Genomic DNA, 16,923 nt, shown 5'->3' with positions numbered 1-16,923 from the left:
CAGATGCATCCTCCTACAGGGGCTTTGAATCCCATTTTTTGTTTCTCTAACCTGGACACAAAACAGCTCAGCTCTCAGCAGACCAGAAAGCTGCTTTGGGCATCAGTGTTCTTCTGGAAAATTCTCATCTCTATTTTTAACTCTTCCCCATGCGATTCATAAGCAATAAGCTCCCTGAATTCAAGGTACCTCAGCTATGCCATGTTGATGTGCAGCTAAGGTGAGTCAGGAATATCTCAGCAAATATACACGTTTTAATAACATGTTCAGAAAACGCAGTACCCTCTTGCCCTCCAAGCTATCTGCACTGACTTGGACACTTAGTATATAAGATGGAGGATTTTAAAGACCTTTTTAAATGAAAGAGCATTTCAGTGAGTCCTGTGAACAATCTATTTTCTCCAAGAGCCTGACTGGTAATTTTATTCACGTTCAACACAATATACAATTAAATATCTTTTAAACACACAAGTAACTCTACCAGGATCTACTTGTTTACTGTTCTTCCAGGTCAAACACATTTTAGTGGGCTGGATTAGAACCATTCTTTATTCATGACACACACTGAGAAGCAAACAGTTCAGATAATCTCTTAAATTTTGAACCCCTGTGGGTACCAGGATAAAATATCCAGGGCATATCTGTGCATAACACACCAAGCTGAGGTCTAGAAAATACAACGGTATGGAATTCTGGGGCTAGTTATAACACAGAAATAAAAACTGCCCTACTGGTATAGGCAGACTATCCTTTAGATGATAGTTGGGGTGGAAAGGCAGAAGCAACGTTCTGAATCAATTCATTACCAATTATTTTTCATTAATGTCTCACGTGGACACAGCACTATTCTTGCTGCCACTGTCTTACTTTGATCAGTGGTGTATTTGTAGACATGCAAGATTTGTAATTATTGCTATGTCTAAACATTACATCACATTATAATGGGTGAATTAAGCTGGGAAATGCTTAATTATGGTGGAAACAATGGTATTCCAATAGGCATCACAGAAGCCAATTAAAAAGATTACCCTTATTTTACATCACAGAATTAAGCTTTTATAATTCTCAGCCCCCTTTTTAAGTCCCACCATTTTGACACAGAGATTTGTCTTTTCTAATTGAATCTCAACAGTGTCCTGAACACAAAGAGGGGTCACCAACCCTGAAGGAAATAAAATTGACTATTTCTCCAAATTCTGGAAGGTGGAGAACTTAGCTTAAAATCTATAAAATAATCTGGAAAGAATCAAAGGTCTGTCAATATAGGACCAACTAAACAGTACATCCAATGGTAACATATTATGCTGTATGTGTACATATACATACACACACACAGAAGGTTTGTAACTGCTCATGTGGAAACATCTCCAAAATATATTTTAAGTGACCAAAAGCAAGGTGCAGAACAATGAATATAGAAGGATCTCCTTCAGGTTTTATTTTCCTTGAAAGCAATCACAAGGAATAGTTCAGAGAGGAGAAAGGGACCTCCCTGGGGAGGGGTTGAGAGAGTTTTGCTTTTGAATATACCATCCATGTACAGATATTACTTCTTTATTATCAGCAGAGGTTATACGGGTAGAGAATTATGATTCACAGTGTGATTCCTTCTGTTACACCTCTTTATTTAGAAAAATAATGATGGTATTTCATTTAATCACAAAGGAAGCTTATCAATACATTGTATCATATGAAATTTAAAGTTCTAAAACATAAGTTTTTTAAATGTCAAAAAGGCAAATGCTAAGCCAGGAAATAAACACCTTAAGGATGATGGAGTTTAAGGCAGGCCACCCCAGTAATATGCCATTTTGACACATATTTTTAATTAAAGTTACTTAAGAAATAGCTGGTACAAGAAAGGCACTCTGACCCTCCTCTGTCTTCCTGAAAGGAGGAAATAAATCTCCCATGCGAAAGGTGCCCTCCCTGTACCAGGAGGTAAAGAGACATTCTTACTGCCAGAGATAGGGAATTCATGGTGGAGAAGGCTGTGTAACCAAACTCTGCTTAGTTTATTAATTAGTACCCAAGCCTAACTTTGTCTTGTCAGCTCTTCACAAATTTATTTTGTCTAAAAGGTATATAAACAGCCTGCTTTGGTCACTTCTTGGGTCCTTTATCTATGAGACCTCCCTACATAAGAAATTAAATTTGTTCTTCTTTTTCTCCTATAATCTGCCTTGTGTCCGTTTAATTATTAGACCTGCCAAAAGAACCAAGAAGGGTAGGGGGAAATGTTCCCCTCCCCGAAAGTTCGACAGACAAAGGGTTATCATCTTTTATATATAAAGTGTTGGTATAAACTGAACTTTGTGATTATAAGAAATCACCGTGATTTAAAAAAAAAAATACCAAAATGATGATCCCAAAAGGCATGATCAGACGATTCACAAAAGCAGCAATAAAATTAGGCAACATTCATACAGGGAAACATTCATGTTCACTAATTTAAAAGTTACTAATTGTTAGGAATTTAAAAATCTATCAGTGATATATTGTTTTCCATTAATTGTTACTGCATTTTTAAGATGATACCCAATGCTGAAGAAGTGCAGTAAAATCAGGCTTGCATCCTGTGCAGGTAGGAGTATAAACTGTGTTCCCTGAATGGACAGTGACTTAAACACATTTCAAACCTTAGACATTCTTTGCCTTTGACTCAATGAGTCTGCTTTGGGGATTATTGCCCAAATAAGAGCTTCTATAAAGAAGTACAGTCATCACAGAATTATTCATAACAACAAAACTTGAAACTACTCAAGTACCTAATGGTTAAATAAACAAAGGTAAAAATCTTCTTGATGTGCTATTATGCAAGCATTTATAATTACCGTGAGGATACTAATAACATGAAACCATACTCATGGTAGCTTGGGTTTAAAAAAACACTTAAATTATTTATACAATATGATTATCACTACACATTTTAATAAACCTAAGCTTAAAGGGAAAAAAACTGAAAAGAAATAGAACAAAATGTGTATAGTAATTATGTTAGAAACCAGCTATGAGTGGTTTTTTCCCTCTTGACACTCCAAATTTGTAAATGTTTTAATAAGGGGAAAAATGCATTTTGAAAAGAGCATAAGGTGTTTATGAATAGGGATCACACTGTACTATACTCCTTCTCTGAAAAAGAAGAGTTTTACCCATAAGTTTATCATGTGTCCAAATAGATTTTTAAACTTATGCTTCCTGGAATAACTTTCTGGAGTAACAGCAGCAGCAAACATCTATTAGGGTCCTGCCACACGTCAAGTAGTGTTCAAAGCATTTTACGTATCTTGGGTCAATCTGCAGAGCCAGCCTAGGAGACAGAAGCAATTATGACATCCAAAGTCACACAGCTAGCAAGTGCTGGAACAGGGATTCCAACCCAGCAGAATCTCAAGAGCCCTGGCCACTAACCACTGGAATGCTTCCATTTTAAAATGCAACACAAAGTTCCAAGTGTTTCAAATCAAAATATAAAGTAAATATAAACAAAATATAAAGTGCTTTAATATCTTGCACTTCCTAGGATTTCCATTAAAATGTAACTAAGTATAGTTTGATAAATTGAGAGGCAAGGGAAACAAACTCCAATGGTGATATGATGAAAGCTGCAGGAAAACGTTGTCACAGCATGGTAAGTGGATTCCAAACAAGTGAAATGCAAAAAACATGGTGTTCCATCAGTGCAAAATTAATAAAAAATAATATTTTCAGTCAGTCTGTGGTGTCACAAGAAAACTCAAAGTAAAGACAGAGAAACTTAGTACACAATAAAACGCTAATAGTATTATAGCCAAATTTGCCTTCATCGCACGATCTGTTATGGTAAGATTTAGAGTAAGGAAAATCGATGTTCTGGGATACATTCCTAGGGATTATGGAGGCATGCGGCCATCTGGCTGTGAGAAGAGCCAATGTCCCTGTTCCCTCTGTACTCAGACACAGAGAAAGTGGCCAGTGGGGTGCTTAGATGGGCACTCACAGGACAGGTGTTCCGTCAGCCCAACAATAACCTGATCTTGAGCCTGAGCAAATCATATGAAACCACTCTCCAGTTCTCCAAGCCATAAACCCCTTCCATGGTCTCAACAGGCCCCACCTGATGGAAGAGGAACGAGCCAAGACAGGGCTTCCAAAACTCTAGTTGATTAGCCAGCAGTGCCAATGACAAACTGTGACCAGTCCATCAACGAAACTTTAGAAAAAAGCTTCTTCCTTATGACAATTTCTGAATGCTTCTGTGCACATACCCCACCCCCAGTCATGGCCTGCTGAAGTATCTGAACCCGCACTCCGCCTTCTCAAGAGCCATTCTAATTTGAAATGCCCTTCCCCACTTCTCCATGAGGTTCACTGGGACTGGAAACCACCCTTTCAGGAACCCCTCTCTGAGACCCCACCTCTCCCAGGCACCTGACCGTGACCTCCATATGGGCAGGTCTCGGGCATTCCAACCCTGTAGGTATGCCCCGACACTGTGACAGTGGCCGGCACTCAATGACACAGAACAGACATCTAGGAAAGAGGGGAAAGGGGTGAATTTGTGTTGCTGGAGAGCAGTGGTCAACGCAACCCCGAGGGGCAGGGCAGAGTGGTAGGTAAGAGCAGAGGGGAAGGGCTGAAATCCCAGGGTGCTTCTGGGGAACTCATTCCTCTTTCTGAACCTCATTTTCTCCCCCTGAAAATCAGGACAATGATAATATCACCCCTCCTAGGGTTGCCGGGAGGGTTGCATGAGATCGCCCATAAGCAGCACTCAGCACTGTCTCTAGAACAGGAACTCAACAGTGTCACCAATTCTGTATTTTCTCCCAACTCTATACCCTTAGAATGACTGATGTGATCATTAATATAATAATAAAACCTCTATGGCTTGAAAAATAATCCTCTCATGGAAACAATAATAAAAGTTGGTTAAGTCACACAACAGTATCTAGGAGAAATATCACTTTTTAATTTTATATTTTCCTTCTCCATTACCTTTTTAAAAAATTCCCTATTTTTAAAAGAAAGAAAAGAAGGGGGAAGGAAGGAAGAAAGGCTCATTCTACTACCCCCAAATTCACTACTACTGTAGCAGTACTAACACAATGTCAAGATCACATGCTTCAATTTAGAAGCAGGGAGCATCTAAGAAAATTAACTCTTTTAACATTTAATATGCTAAGAATAGAAAACCACCCAACAGAGCACCCCTCAACGAAGGCATCTCGAAGTAGCAGCCACACACTTTTATTATGAAGGTATCCAATTTAATTTAGATTGTCTTTGGAGTCAGTATTCGTATAGTCTTCGGTGTTCAGAAATCCCTGCTGACGTCAATCCCTCTCAAAACAGAAGCAAATCCGTAAATGACTCTGTAAAAGATTCCTGAAGAGGAGATATTTTCCCCCCTCCTCAAAAAAGTTAATTAGTTTTGAAAGTTTTTAGAAATCCTCAGATACAATGCTTTTTCTTTCTCAGCGTCTTTGCAAGATCTGCCTAAGATTTCTTGCAAGCAAATGATCCAAACAGAAAATCAACTGCAAAGAATGACTTATGTCAAGCAAATTCAAAATTGTTCCCAATTTTTCTCAGTATGATCACTTTTTTTTTTCCTGGAAAATCAAAAGCCAGTTTTTTTCAGTCATTCCTCAAACATGCAATGAATTTCTCCATATATGATCAGATTCCCTATGCACAAGAATCAACAATTACATCAACCAAAATCCCACCTCAGCTCCTCATGGCCAAGACCAGGTATTTTATTTTATTCTCCTAAAATTCCCAGTTCAGTACAGACTTCTGTATGCAGCAAGTATTCAACAGTGACTGATGACAAAATCCAGCTAATAAACTTAGGGTACCCTTGCCTGTCTAATTTGGTAATGACCCAATTTTGAATCAATGCAACCCCATCCCCTTAACCCTCTTATTTGCCTACAGCCTTGCCACTCATTCCAGAACTCTACTCAAAATCTATTTGCAAAAAAAGCACCGTACAGAAGATAGTAATTACACAATACTTATTTGTGCTTCTTGCCTATGTGTTCTTTATGTGACAGCCCCCCATTAAATCACATATGCCACAGAAAAGACCAGAAGGTCCCATGTCTTATTTTCTGTCATCTCATCAACACTAAGGAAGAAGTTCTCATGGCAGCTGTGTTCAAAAGATATTCATCAACGTGATATCTCAAGGCCTAAAAATCCCTCTTTTGAAGTCACTCCTCAGAAGGAAAGTTGCCACAAAGAGCCTGGCAAAAGAATTCCAGAGCATTCACCCCAGGAAGGAAGCTACCAGTCTAATCTGCTCCTTGCCTCCAGAAGGACTTGACTTATAGTTGTGAATACACAACATTGTGACTGCACTGAATGCCCAGAAACTGTTTTAAAGTAGTTCATTTCAAGCCTCACTGTAGATGAAAATGGATACTGCTGTTCATGGTGTCCAGAAATGGTTGATGTGCCCACCTTAAGACACAGGTTTTGCGTCCATCACAGTCATTTTATTGCAGTGGTGACAATGAGACCTGCGACTTTTTTTGCTAGGCTCATGAGTGAAAATTGGATGTAACAAAACTTTTCAATATTAGAAATGATGAAAGAACATTGTATTTTAGATCATCTGCCAAAATAACAATGTGCTTCCTACAATTTAACTTCTAGGGCCCTAAAGCAAATTGCTTGAAGAACTTGGATCGCAAAGATTACAGGTGGGGAATTTTCAAAGTACCTCCATATTCAAGGGAAGATCAAAGATGCTCAACCAAAAAGAATCGTGGGCTGACTAACATGACAACTGTGAACTGAGCCACAGTTCTTTTTAAAAGGGCAATCTTGAAGATTATGACTCAAACGCTGAAGGAACTAAGGTGATGGGCAGTGGGAGGAATCCTAACATGAAAATGCATTAAGTAAAAATGAATTGACTTTAAATAATTTTTCCGATGTTACTTTTAACAAAAGAAAAAAACTTTACACTCTAAAATCATGGTTAATTTCATGTTACATGAATTTCACCTGGATAAAAAGGAGGAGGAAGAGGCAGAGGCAGGGCTAGACTCGCAAGCCACCCAACCCAAAAGAGCAGAAAGGCACACATAAAACAGGAACCTTCAAAGTAGCCATGATATAACTTAACACAATTTCCTTTCCTCCTCACCCTTCTCCCAAGTGCCCTTGTGCACAGATTTGCAAAAGTGAAGGAAACAGCTGGAACAGCCTGGGTGCCTAGGACTGCCAGACCAGAGCAGGAAGTTCTTTACTGAGGCAATAAACTGGGACCCGTGTGCCTCTTCCCTGCTCCCATGCGCCCCGCTCCAACTTTCTTTCTCCTCCTTGCCTTTTGTAAAGCCACAGCTAAAAGAGAATGTGCTAATGGTTTTTCACTAAGTTACTCTTTAAGAAACAAAGCATCACTATTTTCAGCTAAGAGATTAGATTAAGGCAGGAAAAATAAGAAAATGTTTTCTTGCATTCAGCACCAAAAATAAAAATAACTAAAAATATTTTCTCCTCCCTCTCCACGAATAAGTTGGCCCCTCTGGCAATGGTGTCTGTGAGGTGTTACCATGGTGTATAGTACACACGAACCATCGCTGCCTTGCTTACAGCCAGCGACTCTTCCACGGTCTCCCGTGACCTCAAACAGCAAGAACCCTAGAAGGAGCTTATGGAAAGCAACGGCTCTTGGAAGAAGGCAAAACAGCTGGTACCCACCATGGAAAACATCTTTCCTGCATCACCAACATCACATCCTTACTTATCTTACAGTTTACACTTTCCCACTCTAGAGGCCAAAGTAAGGGGAGGGTCGGGGGCTGGTTAGAGAAAAGGAGCTACGAAACATAGGGTGGGGTGCCATGTCTCGAAGAGGTCAGATGTGTGGTCAGGTGTGTGGTCACCTTTCTGTAGCCAGCTCCTGTGCTTCACTCACCTTCACATCCTCATGAGCTGCCCCTTGCCCATGCCCCCCTATTTCTGTAAAGGTCAGGAGGATGCAGAAAGGCAGCAGGAATTTGTGTGCCAAAAAATCACATGGGAAAATTATATGTGCTTCCTTTAAAGTATACACTTCGAGATAAAGAACAACATAAGTAACCTTTAAAAAGCACTCTACCAAGGAATCAATTAATAAACACTAGAATTTCTTGAGTTCTTGAAAAATAACCAATCTGCTTTGAGTCCCTTCTGCCTGCTCAGCCCCGTGAAGCACTGTCCAGGCAGGGGTGCACCATCCCAGCAAACATCGGAAGTCAGAGAAGTGAGTGTATCACCGTCCAGTAAGCTGCAGTGCCTTACATGGGACAGGGTCTTTGTAGTACGGCAAAGACGTGTCATTGTATGTAGTCTGTGGTTATCTGAGATGCCTGCCAATCCCTCCAGGCTCTGCAGGCTGTGCAGCCTTGAGGAACTAAACAGGGATCAGAGGGTCAGGTTCACTGGTGCGAGAGCAGGACTGGGACAGGCCGGCCAAAACGGGGCCTCCTCAGCCCTCCCCGCTGAAGTGAAGGTAGCCCCCAGAGCAAGGGAAACCTGACACCAACCTAACTGGTTTTGCAGTGAGAGAAGCTGAACTGGGGGAACAGAGATCTGCTGGGCTGGCCCCAAGCAGAGCCTGAAACACAAACAACACTCCTCTCCAGCCCCAGGCCCAAGGGTGCCAGGGCTGCAACAGACAAGAGAGGGCAAGAGACAAGGCTGGCACTTGTCCCCTGCTTTTAAAAAAAAAATAGCCAAGACATGGAAGCAACTTAAATGTCCATTGACAGATGACTGGATAAAGATGTGGTGTGTACACACACACACACTGGATATTAATCAGCCATAAAAAAGAATAAAATAATGCCATTTGCAGCAACATGGATGGACCTAGAGATGATCATCCTAAGTAAGGCAGACAAAGATAAATATCATATAATATCACTTATATGCAGAATCTAAAAAAAAACCGATACAAATGAATTTATGTATAAAACAGAAACTCAGAAAACAAAATAAAGTGTTACCCAAGGAGAAGGGGGGAGGGAGGAATAAATTAGGAGTTTGGGATTAGCAGACACAAACTGCTATATATAAAATAGATAAACAACAAGGTCCTACTGTCAGTATCTTGTAATAACCTATAATGAAAAATATATCTATATTTACACCTGAATCACTATGCTATACACCAGAAACTAACACAACATTGTAAATCAACTATACTTCAATAAAGACAAGCAAACAAATAAACAGACAACTCCCTGATGGATGAATGGTCAGGTCCTTAATCAAAACAGGCTTTCATGGAGAGAAGCAAGTTACTGGATGAACGGGGAAGTCAACCTGAAATGTTCACTCCAGTATCAGCCCCAATCCACGCCCCCTCCAGTACAGGGAGCAGAGGCCCTCCCTTCTTCACAGACACAGGAGCATAACTGCTTTACCCGACACATTCTCACCTAATCCTCAAAACAACCCTGTGAAGTACACCCTCGATAAGTTTTAGGTGTTCAGATGAAGTCGATGAAGAAGAACTAAAATAGGTGAGGCTTACTGGGGAATAAGATGAGCAGGTGGCAGAGCAGGACAAAAACCCTTGTTAATAAAATATACTTTCTATAGGAGATTCCAAACTGCTTGTGCAAGGATGGGCTAGAGAGCTTATTCTAGAGTTCAAAGAAAAGGCACCTAATACTTAAAATAATTTCAACCCTCCAAAGGCCTTTCAAGTCTTTGAACTCTGTTTTGCACCATATTTCTTTATTTCATTGCACAGTGAAGGTTTTGATTTTTATATGAAACAAAGCCCAGGAGACTTCAAAGAGGACTCCACAAAAATAAAAGCTGAGAGGCATCAATATTAATAAAGCCAAACTAAAAAGATATTCAATAACCCTTGCAAAATTAAAAAACAATGACTAATTCAAGCCAAGTAACTAGGTCATGTTCAAATTCCAGGAACTCTAAAATGGAGCGAGAATAAGGCAAGAATTTTGCTTTGCTCCAGTGGTCAAAGTGAAGGGCCCATTCAAGGGCCAGACCAGAATACAGTCACAATGAAAACACGACAAGGACCTATGGGGCAGGGGAGAGAAGCTGGGACACAGGACAAAGGGAGATGACCACTACCCGTACCACCTGGGAATCTGACACAGTATGTGAATATCAAAGAAAAAAAAAGTATTTCTCACAAAAGACCAAACAATCATTCAGCAGACATCTGAGAAGCTCTTACAGAAGCCACAAAGCCTCAGGGTGTCTCCTCCTAATCAAAGAGATATGATGACTCAGGCAAACAGCAACAGAATGAGGCAAAATTCACTGAGGGACTCAAAGAGGGACACAGTGTGTAAGAAATTAAACAAGGACAAGACACTTGCATAGGGAGGTGTGGTGAGGCACTGAGCGACTGAGTGAATGAAACGCATCAAATATGGAGAAGGGTGTCTACCAAGTCTGTCTCCAGTTCTGGGGTTGCTTTCTAATTATTAAGAATGACCTGTAATAAGTTGGAGAGTAGGGTATTTCATGAAATATCACATGCAACCCAAGTTCAACACACTAAGATGCACTCCTCCAATTAAAAAACACACAGCATCCTTTCAAACACTGAAGTGGAGAGCAAAGCACTAGAATCTTGCTGTGGACCTACGGTCTCGCCTCCACGTCTTACTCCACAGACACACACCATCCAACCCCAGTAGCAATCAGCTTTCCTGGTTTAGACACCGTAGTGGTAGGAAAGAATAAGTACATAAATAAATATCCACAAGAAGAAACTTACTCAGGGCCAAGAAGCTTCGACCACGCTCGTTCGTGATGGAGGCTGCAGGCTGGCTGTCAGGTGCTGGCAATGAAGTCAGTACCTGCAGAAAGTAGGCAACGACTCACACCTGACAGGGAGGCTGCATCACAGGCCTCCTTGAAGTTTCCAAAACCCTTTGCTGTCCCTTAACCCATTCAGCTCACATGAAACAAATAGGTCATCTCCCTGACAATGTGATTAGATCTTTTTTTACAAGAATTTTTAAAACCAACCATTTTCCAAAACACTGCATTGCTTTTGTAGACCCAAACAAGAAAGGAGAGAAATCTAGCATTATACTTCCCTAGGCCAACTACTTTAGTGCAGCTCAGGCCAGAAAATTCAATGCCCTACTGACAATGACAGAGCCAAAACAGACTTTACACACAATTTTAAGATATGAATGCAACTTTGTTTCTTCCAGATAAAATCAAAGGAGACACTGCAATTAATTTGCTATTTAATCTTAATGTCTTGAAGTTTAAAAAATTAAACATCCAGTGTTTTTTTTCACCATTGTATACAAAATTGTTAGTTTATAGAACTTGACACTTTAATAAAATGTAAAACTAAGTAACCAACTTTTTTCATGTCTCTAAAAAGCAAAATGACTTCTTAAAGAGACAAAAGGCTATCAAGAGATTCAATTTTTTTTTGAATTACAACATATTTTAATAATCTAGAGACTTGATGAATGTTTTCTTAAACATATACCTGAACACCCAACATTATAATTCTGTTTCTACATCACCTTCCAGCTCTTTATTATTTTAGCTCTTCTCAAATCTTTCAGAATTGTGACAAATGCTAACAAATGACAGCTATCACAGAAAAATTTGAAAGAGGAAAACGCACTTTTCCCTTGTCTTCTTAATGTAATAAATGTACTATAATTATCTTTTCCCACTACTCCGTACCTTCTGCTACTTTTGGAAGAAATAAAATCCTAAATGAAGCAAAAAAGATAATTTCTTCCTCTGACCATAAATAAGACAGAAATGTACAGTGTACACTGTTAAAAAAAAAAAGCTGATGACTTATTCTTACTCATTATATAAGATAATTTGATAATTTTCAACCATTTAATGGCTATTTAATGTTCAAAAAGTCAGCTCTTCCCTAAAGCCTGGATTGCAAGCCAGGTGAGCCTTTTTTGAAACACAAAAATGCAAAATAATAACAACATAATAACAAAATAATAACAATGGGGTTATTTTTGCATCTGGAGACAGCTTGTTTGTGGAATTTATGACTGTTAAAAAATAAAGAGCCGAGGTTAGGGGAAAAAAAAATTCAGCCTTATTGTTTACTCTTCAAAGTTCTTGGAATTCCTCTGTACAGATCCTTACTTGTTCAACAACATCAGTTTTATTATCAGTCCATCTGTGCATTAGGAACTGGCTTTAAGTAGCTCCTTTAATAATCTGCTCTGTGAATATGTAACTCTCAACCACTTTCTCCTATTTAGTGGCACAATAAAGAAGTATTTGGCATTCATGAATAAAAGACAATGGCAACATAACACAAACTGAAGAGTCTACCAACTCACCAACTGTGAAGAGACACCAGATAATCATACCAAATGGGTGGCTCAGCTGACTGGTAACTGAATAAGGTAGCTTTTCTCAAGCTGAAGAACTGAGCTCAGCCTAGATCTAGGGCAATGGGGAGATGTTACCTTTGGAAATATCCAATTCCTTCCCGATACTATTACAAGTAGCATTCAGACTAGGACAAAGATCAGAGTGGTCTTCCATTTCATCACACAATGTACCCGGGGGTGGAGGATAGAGGGGAGAACCTGGCAATGATGCTATCATGGAGTTTGTCCTCAGGACACTTGAAATGTTGTTAACCAAGTCTGCTTCACAAAAATCAGAGCTGTTTAGAGAAGAGTTCCAAAGCGTGAAGAAATGGACACATTCCCAAATAAAGACTCTTAGAATATCAATTAGCCAGACTCAAAAAATCCCACTAGTCCTGGAAGTCTCTCTCACCTATTATTAACAGTTAAAAAAAAAAAAAAGTCTGCTGGAAAACACTCCCCAAGAGAAAAAAAAGAAAAGAAAAATCTTGTCAGCTTTTTGTCCTCCCATCTCTTACAAACATCTCCATGAAGTTCCACTCTCTAATACTTAACTAAAAACTAAACCTTAAGATGTCAGTAGAGCACAAAACTGCCAGGAAATACCCAAAAACTCCCCTAAGAGATTTCAGTAAGCTCTTTCATGCCCTAGAGCATCAGCCATCCCAGGAGTGAGTCATGCGTTACAGACTGACTTTTTTGTCTTTACTAATCCATCATTCACCCTGATTACAAAACATTCTTCTCTGGAATTTCTTAAGAAAAATGAGCAATCATTTCTACTTCATGATCACACTCTGAATTTAAACAAAAGACTACGACAATGGACATCTCAAACTCAGAGCACCCCTTCGAGATTGTCTAATAGGTATGATAGCCCAGGGCTCAGCGTCAGACCCCATCCACCTTCTGTTCAACCATCTGAAATTTCCTTTCATGAAAGGTGGGCAAGATCGGGAAGAGGGAAAAAGAGACAAACATTTCCAAACTGTTTTGACTGGAACCCAGTCTTTCTGCTAGAAAGGTCTGATACCGGGGACTGTATTTCATGTTGCTCATGCATGCACTGCCTTTTGCTTGTCCCCCAGGCCCCTGTATTTACCTTGAAAAGCTTTCCTGGGGAGCCTGTGAGGTTAGGCAGTCTGCCAAATGAGAAACAGATATCTTCCAAAAGTACATCTTAGAACACACCGCAGAAGAGCCACGCCCCTCTCCCCCCTTACCTGGGAAAGCATGTGGATTGGGCGACCCTCTCTTAAGGCACTTAGAACAGAGAATGTGCACAGTGTAGTGCAGTCCAGGCCATTCTTGAAGTAGGACATTCAGTTCCTCTACCAAGGGAGTTATGGCTTGCCATGCCGTCCATATGTTTGGTAATGATGCATGGCTGGCAATGGACAGAGTGTCTGGCTGCAGGACCCCCTTGGCAGGTCTGTAACTCACCACCACAGGGACTTTCCCTCTATATGCAAAGATCTGAAGTTTGCCATCCGACCTGTGCACCACATGGCTGTTAATCTGGACACTGTAGCGTGCAAACAAGCCAGGTGGAAAAGTAAAGGGAAAACTATATTCAATCTGCAATTGCTCAGCCACAAAAGACTGCCCGGCCAGGTTGGTCCCATTAATCCAGGCCTCCGCGTGAGGCACCTCGTTCTGCACATAGCACGGGAACTTGTACCAGGCCGTGGACCCATTCAAAGGCTTGCCCTTGGATTTGTTGAGGCAGTAACAGAGTCCCATCTTCTCCAGCAGCTCCAGCAGCAGCTGCAGGTCCTGCTGAGCCTGGACATGAGGCTTAAGCAGCAACCGGATGACATGGGCTGGCAGGAGCCCGTGAAGCAGAAAGCCCTCCACGTAATGATGGAGCTGCGTGGCCCGAAGCGTGTCCTGGCTCTGGGTGGACAGAGCCATTAGGGGGGAGCTCTCGCCCTCCCCCTCGCTCTCACCGCTGGTCCCTAAGAGCAGCTTATGCAGCAGCAGGGAAGGATCCCTCTGGAAGAAGACGTTGAGGATGTCGATGAGGCGCGAGAGGTTGTGGAAGACGTGCTCCTTGAGAGCCGGGCTGTCCTCAAAGTAGAGCAGCTTGCCGCTCTCATGCAGGTAGGAGAGGGCACTCTGCAGCCGGTCCTCGGTCAGCCCCGCCTGCAGGCCCAGGCGAGCCGAGTCCCACCAGCTGAGCCAGAGCCGCTGCGCCTGAGGCGGCTGGAAGTGCAGCTCCTCCAGTACCTGCCAGGATCGAGGAAGCACTCTGTGTAAGTTGGGGAAGATTTCCCGGTGCTCAGCCACCGAGAGCAATTTGTCCCGAAGGCGCTGTAACTGGCGGGGATCCCTGCAGCTCACGGGCAACACGGGGGAGAGGATCTGCAGCCGGTGGTTGAGCAGGTACTGGAAGTGAGCCTTGCGCCGCCGAAGGTTCTTGTCGGAAACACCGTAGTAGGCTGCATGCGGGCTGGCGGAACGCAGCTCGAAGTCCCGGGCCAGTGCCTCGTCCACCACCTGGGCCAGACGGCTCAGCCCCTCAGCATCGTGTTTCTCCTGCAGGGCGATCTGGCGGTGAATGTCCAGACACTTCTCCTCCAGCTCCTGCTCCCCACACAGGTCGGCGTGGGTGCCCACAATGCACACGACGGCATGAGGCACCCGGGCCCCCATCCGATGCAAGAAGGAGCCCACGGTGGTGGGAAAGCGCAGCGGCTCATAGGTGGCCAAGTTAACCACCAGCACGTAAAGGGCCCCGGGGGAGAGGAAGAAGGGCTGGATCACCTCGTAACTTTCATCCCCGGCCAAGTCATACACGATGAAACGCAGGCCCCGGGAGGCATCTGCTGTCCAGCTGGTCACCTCGATGCCCTTGCTCACAGGAGGAGGTGAAGGGAGATAGCTCTTCTCCTTGTCACCTCCACCCTGATTCCCCTCCACTCTGCCCTCAGTGAGGCAGTGACGAAGCAGGGTCTTTCCCGCAGCCTTATGGCCCATCAGGAGCAGCTTGAGGCGGGGCTGGACTGCTGGCTGGGAATGAGCCAGCTCCTTCTGGTAGGCTGCGATGTAGGGGATCCCCTTCATACAGACCTCGTAGGGGGGCTGGATAAGCGGGTTGTCCTTGATCTTCCACAGGCCTACCCGGGAGAGCTGGCCAAAGTTGTCTGGCAGCACAGCGATCTGGTTCCCCTGGAGGACTAGCTCCTCCAGGCCGGTCAGCTCCACGATAGAGTCCGGCAGGTAGCGGATCCGGTTATTATCTAGCCACAAGGTGAGAAGATGGCCCAGGCCCGAGATAAGGGATGGCACTGAGGTGAGCTGGTTGCGACTAAGGTAGAGCTCCTCCAGCCCAGCCAGGGGCAGCAGCGCAGCAGGGAACTCCTCAAAGAGGTTGGAGGAGAGGTTGAGCATTTTGAGTCGCTGCAGTCGGCTGAACTGGGCGGGCAGAGCTTGCAGCCCGTTGTTGTCCAGCATGAGGCTCTCCAGGCTGGCCAGCTCGCAGAAGCCACTGGGAAGGGTGCCAAGCTCGGCCCCGCTCAGCCAGAGGATCTTGAGTGCACGCAGGGCACTGATATCCTCAGGGAGGCCCCGCAGCCGATTGCTGGACACGTCTAGCTCCTCCAGGGCCACCAGCTGCAGCAGCTGCCTGGGAAAAACCGTGAGCTGGTTGTGGTCCACGTCGAGGGTGCGCAGGCGGGAAAGGCAGGAGAGGGAGTCGGGCAGGTGCGTCAGCCGGTTAAAGCTGACGTCCAGCTCCTCCAAGTGGACCAGGGCGCCCAGCTGGGCGGGCAGGGAGGGCAGCTGGTTGTGGCTGAGGTTGAGCTTCCGCAGTTCGCGCAGGGCACTTACCACCTCGGCGCCCAGGACGCTCAGCCGGTTGTGGCTCACGTCTAGCTCCGTAAGGTGATGGCCCAGCTCGGCCACCGCTGGGGGCAGCCGGGTGAAGCGGTTCCGGCGCAGGACCAGGACGCGCAGGCTGCCCAGCGCCGAGCCCAGCCCGTCGGGCACCTCCTCCAGGCCGTTGTTCCCCAGGTTCAGCACCTCAATGTCCCCGATATTGGCCGGCAGCACGAGCTGGGGGGTGTCGGGGGAGTCGATCTGGTCGGCCCCCGAGCAGCCCCCCGCTGCGCTGAGAGTGAGCTGGCGCAGGTTGCTCCGCAGCTTCCTGGCGCGCAGGGCGGCATCCCGCCACAGCCTTACCGTCTTCAGGTTCCCGCTGCCCGTCCCCGCCATGGCGGGGCCCCGGGCCGACACCTTCGAGAGGGAGCCCGCAGCTACATGCCGCGCTGCGCCCCACCTGGCGCCAGTCTCCGGGGCCCTCTCGCTCCCGCTCCTCCCTTCCCACCAGCCCTCGGGGACCGGCGGCGGCGGCGGCGGCGGGTCCTAGCGCAGCCAGCGGCCGGGCGCCTGCAGCTGGAGGACGGCGACGAAGCGAGCAGCTCCGGGGGGCGCCGGGCACGCGGCGTGGGGGGAGGCAGCGGCCGGCGGGGAGCGCAGCTCGCATTCTCTGGGCTCCCGGGCCAGGGGCGCGCCGGGGCAGCAGGGCCGCCGCCCGCCCGCCGCGCCGCGGAGGATGCCTGCCGCTCCC

The 16,923-nt window shown here is 44.5% G+C and overlaps 1 protein-coding gene, 1 long non-coding RNA gene and 1 other non-coding gene across 6 annotated transcripts in view; 2 read left to right on the top strand and 1 right to left on the bottom strand.

The window, feature by feature from the left end:
- LOC140689480 (uncharacterized) overlaps positions 1–8,719 on the top strand; it is a 93,222-nt gene extending 84,503 nt beyond the window's left edge. The window contains exon 5 of the long non-coding RNA XR_012064473.1: positions 6,646–8,719. This is a non-coding gene — a long non-coding RNA (uncharacterized lncRNA). The remainder of the gene's footprint in view (positions 1–6,645) is intronic.
- Positions 1–16,700, bottom strand: part of MFHAS1 (multifunctional ROCO family signaling regulator 1) — a 72,258-nt gene extending 55,558 nt beyond the window's left edge. For all 4 annotated transcript variants that reach the window (XR_012064470.1, XR_012064471.1, XM_072950345.1 and 1 more), the window contains exon 1: positions 13,577–16,700. Coding sequence is in view for 2 of the 4 variants with exons in the window: in XM_072950345.1 (XP_072806446.1) it covers positions 13,577–16,568 (2,992 nt within the window). In the remaining 2 variants the exon portion in view is untranslated. The remainder of the gene's footprint in view (positions 1–13,576) is intronic.
- Positions 6,386–6,520, top strand: LOC116285757 (small nucleolar RNA SNORA1). Its single transcript, XR_004195456.1, has one exon. It is a non-coding gene; the product is annotated as a small nucleolar RNA SNORA1 (small nucleolar RNA).
- Positions 16,701–16,923: the final 223 nt, after the last annotated feature.

Source organism: Vicugna pacos, chromosome 26 (genome assembly GCF_048564905.1).
Source record: "Vicugna pacos chromosome 26, VicPac4, whole genome shotgun sequence".
Classification (NCBI taxonomy): domain Eukaryota; kingdom Metazoa; phylum Chordata; class Mammalia; order Artiodactyla; family Camelidae; genus Vicugna; species Vicugna pacos.
Note: the sequence above shows the minus strand (reverse complement) of the source record. Positions and strands in the feature narration are given on the sequence as shown.